At 32.5% G+C, this 6,951-nt stretch overlaps 2 protein-coding genes across 3 annotated transcripts in view; one reads left to right on the plus strand and one right to left on the minus strand.

Annotated features, from left to right (window-relative positions):
- Positions 1–1,867, plus strand: part of LOAG_16494 — a 7,526-nt gene extending 5,659 nt beyond the window's left edge. The window contains exons 14-17 of one of the 2 annotated variants that reach the window (XM_020449147.1): positions 318–464; positions 635–762; positions 958–1,105; positions 1,256–1,867. In XM_020449147.1, the coding sequence (XP_020307408.1) occupies positions 318–464; positions 635–762; positions 958–1,102 (420 nt within the window). In that variant the 3' untranslated portion in view covers positions 1,103–1,105; positions 1,256–1,867. The remainder of the gene's footprint in view (positions 1–317; positions 465–634; positions 763–957; positions 1,106–1,255) is intronic. The other variant, XM_020449148.1, reaches the window with a different exon arrangement.
- A 1,949-nt stretch (positions 1,868–3,816) lies between these two features.
- The window catches only part of LOAG_16495 (CAMK/PKD protein kinase), a gene marked incomplete at both ends in the record, with an annotated part of 14,404 nt that continues 11,269 nt past the window's right edge, over positions 3,817–6,951 (minus strand). Inside the window, 7 exons of the mRNA XM_020449149.1 lie at positions 3,817–3,948; positions 4,188–4,380; positions 4,634–4,709; positions 5,143–5,227; positions 5,486–5,584; positions 6,081–6,242; positions 6,380–6,486. Of these exons, the coding sequence (XP_020307410.1) occupies positions 3,817–3,948; positions 4,188–4,380; positions 4,634–4,709; positions 5,143–5,227; positions 5,486–5,584; positions 6,081–6,242; positions 6,380–6,486 (854 nt within the window). The remainder of the gene's footprint in view (positions 3,949–4,187; positions 4,381–4,633; positions 4,710–5,142; positions 5,228–5,485; positions 5,585–6,080; positions 6,243–6,379; positions 6,487–6,951) is intronic.

Raw genomic sequence — 6,951 nt, forward strand, 5'->3', positions numbered from 1 at the left:
AGGTTTTCTTTCAACACAACGGCATGAGTAGTTATAAGTTCTAAACGAATTTCTGTTGAAATACTACTGAGATTTTTCTTTTTTGGAAACAACAGATGTTCCAGGAACCAATTTTGTTTTCAACAACAATAAGAAATAATATCGTTTATGGATCAAAACATCCGGAATTAATAATGGATGTTCAGGTTTTTCTTTCTTGTAATTTTTGCACTACTTCATTTTTTCATTCACTTTTTTTTTCTTTTGGTTTTTTCTTTTTTGTTTTTTGTTTTTGGTTTTTTTCTTTTTTTAATTGTAAGGTGTTACAAAATTTTTAGTTGGAAGAGGCATCAAGTCTAGCAAATGCTTTAAATTTTATCAAAAATCTTCCGGATGGATTTGAAACTATCGTTGGTGAACACGGAACTTCAATGCTTAGCGGTGGCCAACGTCAGAGAATTGCAATAGCTCGAGCGCTTATCAATGTTTGTTTTAAATCAAAGTTGTCGATGTTGAAATAAGCTAAAAAGAAGGAAGCATGAAGTATGTCTTCATACTTTTTGAAGTACTGTGCTATTAAGATGATAGGTAGATTTGTAACAGGGACATTCACATGTAAATTTATTGTCCAAGTTTAAGCACTTTCATAATATAGGACCCAATGATGCTTATCATGGATGAAGCAACAAGTGCTTTGGATGCTACAAGTGAGGATTTGGTCCGAAAAGCTATCTTGAAGCTGATTACAAATAGTAAAAAGACTGTTCTTATTATCGCTCATCGGTAAGGACTCTTTTATATTTCCTTCAAATTTTCCACTGTTTGAAGAAGTGATATTATGCGGTACCGTTTCAGATATTTTATTAACCTCATAAATATCCTCAAAGACAAAGAATCAAAAAATAATGGAAAGGTATAGATATCTATGAGGAAATTTGATCTCTAAAAAGCACAGCATTGATTTCTGTTGTTTTGTAGCCTTTCAACCATCAAATATGCTGATCAGATTGTGGTTGTTAATAACGGTAAAGTAGAAGAAATTGGAACATTTGATGAATTAATGCTCATCGAAGATGGTGTTTTCAAAAATTTGGTGGAGAAGCAAGCAATTGGCTTCAGATAACGGGTAAGTCCTATAGCAGCTTATCATGTGCCGTAGCTTAATGGTATGTGTGAAGAAAGGTGGAGAAAGCTAAGTAAAGCATCTGAGTCAATGACTTAGAAAAATTTGCATGATACTGATGATTTCCGATGATATTCACTGTTGACCTTTCAGGTAGTCATTATGGCTCACTTTTGTTCGTTTTTCTGAGTGAGCAAGTCATTTCTGATGAGCGCAGACTCTTTGGTCTTTGTGTTTCTAATGGTCTTAACCCATGATTAATTAGAATGAAATGACAGATTCCTTCAGATTGAAATTTCCAGACTCATTTTTAAATTGGAATTTGTTTGCTTTTTGGAAACTTTCTCTTTGTTGACCCAAATGCTTAAGTGACTTTATCAGATAAAGAATTGGTTTCAGAGCAGTGCGGGTAATTCATGCGCCTATTTCTGCCTCTCAAAGATAGTTTAAAGTGGGTGAAGGTGATCATTTTTTTTTATAACACCCAGCCAATACTCCTGTATTATAATTTTGATTGATTTATCAGCTTTGTACCTTTCATTCCTATCCCATGAATTCGTTTGAAAATCCTTGGTATTGATTTTATACAATATTTGGTTCTCACTATATTCCATGTTTTAAAGAGTTGTATTCATCTTTAATGACATCATTTATGAACAGTAGTATGCAAGCATTCGCGATGGGGAATTGCGGAAATGGTGTTTGAACGGATCAAAATCATCTGCTTTTTGAAGTTAGAGTTTTTATTACATTGACAATGTTAAAACTGATTACAGGAAGTGTTGTCACTCTTTTCCTTCTTCTCTTTTTTTTGCTAATCATTAATTATTTAAAGTAAATTGGTGGAATACTTTGCAGTCACTGTCTTGGTAAGAAACCACGAATCTCAAAATTCGATCACTACTTGCTTTAGAAAATACTCTGCGTATGTTTTAAAAGTTTGCATGTGTCAAGTAAAAGTCAAACATTCCCTCCGGTCTTGCACTTATCATCAAATATATTGAGTCTTCATAGTCACATCGATAAGATAGTTTGTAAATTTCAGTTTATAATATAAATTTCATTATTACATATGTTCTGAAAAAAAGGCCTGTTAATTTGTTTATTAGCCTTGTTTCGATACCTGTACACATTTTCTTCCTCATCTTAAATCTAATTTTACTTTATTAACTCATACTTAAGTATATATATATATATACATATCCCACCATATGATGATAACGTCTCCATGGCCTTTTTCATAAATAATTTTATGCGTTATTTATGGAAAGAAAACCTACTTCAAGGGGCGAAAATTATAATAAGGAATTCTACTAATTATGATATGCTGTATATGGAACGCCTTTTTTTATATGTTAAGTCCTTGTCATTCTGATTATGGATTAGTAACTGCCTAAATTTCCATACAGATAATTTTCGATAGTTCTCTTGGAATTCGGACGCTATATCATCACTGTTTAACTGAAATGAAATTTAGAGAAGTGAACAAGAATATCACATGAAATGCCTCTATATGTCACAATAAAAATGCATCAACCCATAAAGGTGCAGATAATTTTTGGATACATTATGTTATTAGTTTGAATTTCCCAAGACGATCTTGCATTCCTGTTATGGAAATTTTGCAAATATATATTACGAAAGGAAACGAAGATACTTCACGAGCAAAATTTGGCTTTGAATAAATGGAATAAATGGTTTCATGTTTTTTGCAACACATTTACACTACTCGTTACTGGTAGGCATCCTTAATCCTTAATTGTAAATATAATCCAACGCATAAATTTTGAATCCGGTTCATTGACATATTCATTTCGCTTCTTTTATTCCATCTAAAAAGACGCTTCGAAACGAGAGATATCTTACGACTATCCTAAACTATAGATTAGAGAATTATTCAGTTTTTTATCCAGGTCCTGTAACTCTAAAGCTAAGTTTGTAAAAGCATGTCAGAAATGAAATATTACTTGGACAAATAACTGGTAAAATATGTTCGTCGTAGGTATCCCACTGTCGCAAACCGAGAGAAATTTATACGATATTTTTTATGTGAAGTGGTGAGTCCTTATTCACTCCATATAAAAAATTAAATATTTTTCTATTCCAAAGTAATGAGTCATTCATCTAATCTTTGAGTCGCGTGAAAATGTTCTAATAATGAATCAGTGGTGGGGACGTTACATACATTCGGCAATCCATTCACATGTGAATTCTTGCCTGCGAACTAATCTGATATATAAAGATCTTACATGCAGCTGTTGGAATACTAGACATATCCATTATAGAAATACCAGACTTAACTTACTTGTTACTTATGTTCGACAAAGTCATTGTCCTACTGTGTCAAACCTAGTTTTTATTACTACTGTTCTATTCAGTCGTTTGAATTACATTTTAATCTGGTTTGATCTGTTATCCACAACTAATAAACTTCATCGTCAGTAAACTTTCATCAACCACTTTGTGTCCGTATCAGGCAACACAAGAACTTATTGTCACTCTCCTCTAAAACAGGCAACATTTTTCTTCCATATGCTCACCAATAACTAATTAAAGAGAAAACTATGGACCTGGAAATCTACGCAATACAGACAGAAAACAAATGGTATGACCTTCGAAAGATTCATTTCCGGATTTAAATCGCTTCAACATTCAATGAAAATCTCTACAAAAAATAAAAAAAAAATGAAAAATGAAAATCTCGATGAAGATCTCTACAAATAAGTAGGTTTCAAGCCCAGTTCATTCTCATAGCTAATCCATCGAGCATCATCTGATTCGTGCGTCAAGAATCGGCCGCCAACTTCTTTTTCCAAACATCGCAAATCTGACCAAAGCTGATAATTCTGAAAAGTGACCATATGTCATATATACCAAACAGTCTAATGAAAAACTTTTGAGCACACAGTGCCATGTTTTTCCGAAAAATTACACATCAAGAATGTCAATTCTTTTTTGAAAGATATCTGAAAATGCACTCTTCAAAAAACTTCAGGCATATCAGGAATGGATGGATACTAGAAAGGGTGAAGAAAAAAAAGTACAAATAAAAGCTGAATAAGCAATATCATCAACGCGAACGTACCTGTAGCCAGTTATGACTTAACGCTTTCAACACTGTCAATCGTTTGTTCATTTTAACTTGCAGTAAATTATTGACAAAATCGATTGCTACAGCTGTAATTTCACACCATGGGTTCATCGGAAACATAAAATCGGCATTCTGGATCTGATCATTGATATCCTCGTCTTCGTTGAATGGGAAAGTACCGGACAAACTAAAAACATCGGAACTACCATGATGAAATGTGCGCAGTGACAGTAATTTTTAAATATAAGCGAAGTTGTAGAATGGTAACAGCATTTAAGCAGACGATTAAAGTTATGGATGACTTGATCACTTGACGCTTTCAACATTGTTAGTTCGTTTGCTCATTTTTTTTTTTCAGAAATACGAAAGGAATATTAACAACTTTTGCTACTGGCACTTTTAGATCGCACTTTAAAAAAATTCCGGAAGGCAAAGCTAACCTAACGTAGACGATAACACCAACGGACCACATATCCAATGACCGATTAAAGCCTTTATTACACAGCACTTCTGGGGCTTAAAAATCAGCGGTCATTCATTGAATTTCATAGAAAGTAAAACAGACAAACACTATATCCTATCTTGGCTTATTCTTATCTCGCAAAACGTTGATGATCGATCAGTATAACGTTATTTCAACATAGAGAAGAATATTTATTATGGTAGAGATGTTTTACAAACAGATAATGATTTCATCACTCAATCGCTTCCATTTCATCACTCAATCGTTTGATCCGTTTTTAGACGAAAAAATGAATAATTTTTAGAAGACATATTGATTCATTTGAAATTTGCAGCAGGAAAAGGTAATTTTCAGGATAAAAATGAAATAAAAGGAATGTTTTGGTGAATTTTATTTCAACTTACAAATTCTTCCTTCAACAAATGCATATCATCAATTCAATCGATACCCATAACATTGGAATAATAATCTGAAAAAGTAACTAACCAAGGTAAGCAGGTGTACCAACAACCGATCGTCTAAATCCTCGTTCACCGATAATCCGAGCAAAACCGAAATCACAGAGTTTTATCTGGAATCAAATAATAATTAGAGTAAAATTCTGAAGTTAAATCATGAATTATGCATTTTGCGTTGAGTACTATTTTGGATTTCTGTCCAAGTTAAACATTTTGAAGGCACAGAAATTCAGAAAGGGATAAATTTTAATTTGATCTTTCAGAAATGGAAATATTATGAAATATTTGCTCTAGCACGCTTGATTTGACGAAACAGATACGTAAATTACTTTAAATTACCTGTTATTATCATTGAAAAATAAAAAGGTTACCTGAGGGAAATCTGAATCTGAAGCTAGTAAAATATTTTCCGGTTTTAAATCACAATGTACAATATTCAGACTGTGTAAATAACGCAATGCAATAAGTATCTGGAAAGGGTATCGAATTTAATTCCCCAAAACAGCTTTCGGAAATTTCTTTGTGTGATGAATATCAAAATTCTGCGGAAAAGGAACTTTCATTAGGAGTAACTGCACTTAATTATACCCATCCCACACATTTAAACGATATTCCTTGATTGCGGATTTTCATATATTTACTTCTTCATCAATCTAAAGTTTAAATACGATCTATGGACAACGATTATAAAGAACTAAGTGAAAATCAATTAATTAATGTGCTGAAAAACGAGACTCATTATCAAGTTTTTCAATTCCAATCGAAAAAATTATGATGGACCGCAACTAAGGAATTGCCATAATAGCGGTGTTGCAGATTTTTTTGGAAGATGTTATTATGCGAAATGGAAATTGGTAGAAATTTGAATCTTCTAGTAACTAGTGAACAGAATCAGAAATTGTATTCTTTATAATCATCTTGCGCTGATCAAGAATTGAGAGGGACACCTAACTTGCAGGTTCATACCTGATAAATAAGAAATTGTGTAACCCGTTCGGACAGCCTTCCTTTTTCGCTGCACAAAATCATTTCCAGCATATCACCCCTTAGTTTTTCCATCACAACGAATATTCGATCTGTAGTTTCCAACATTTCCTGGAATGCCACCACACCCGGATGTTCAACTTTCTGTAAATCCAAAAGAAAATTAAACTATTAGCTATAAATACAAAATAAGCATACTTTTCAAGATTGAAAACATTAGAAATTGGAAGGTCAAAATTTCATATATATAAAAAAATTTCAAATGAACCAAGAAATCATACGCTCAAAATGTCAACTTCGGTTCGAAGAGCCGCTTCTTTATTGTTTGGAAATTTCATTTTATTAATCAGTTTTATAGCAACATATCTGCCTGTTTTACGGTGAATTCCTGACCAATAAACAAAATAAATAAACCACTTTCAACAAAAAGTCTAATTGGAAACAAAAATTTTCAAACAGTTCATCAAATTATTGCAAAACTTGTCTAAATTTTGAAAATATTTCTTCAAATATCTTTCTGACAAAATTTCTGCGATCGACTCTTCATCATACGATCTTATAATTTCACACTTACAAATTCAAATTTTTGCATACATATTTCAACGAATTTTAATTAATTCCCTCCGTCTTTCAGCAACCAATTCCTTAATGATTTTTTGCAGAAGTTGCGATATAATAAACGACAGTGTACAATCTTATCAGCAGGATAGATATGCTACCAAAACTAATTTCAATAATTTTTTAATTTAAAAAGCATCGCTCGTTTTGTGGAAATTCGCGATTTAGAAAATTACGCTTTAAGTTAGTAAATCGCTGGCGCATCTCTGTCGCGAATTTTGATTCGCGAGATTTC

Source organism: Loa loa (genome assembly GCF_000183805.2).
Source record: "Loa loa unplaced genomic scaffold supercont3.5, whole genome shotgun sequence".
Lineage (NCBI taxonomy): Eukaryota > Metazoa > Nematoda > Chromadorea > Rhabditida > Onchocercidae > Loa > Loa loa.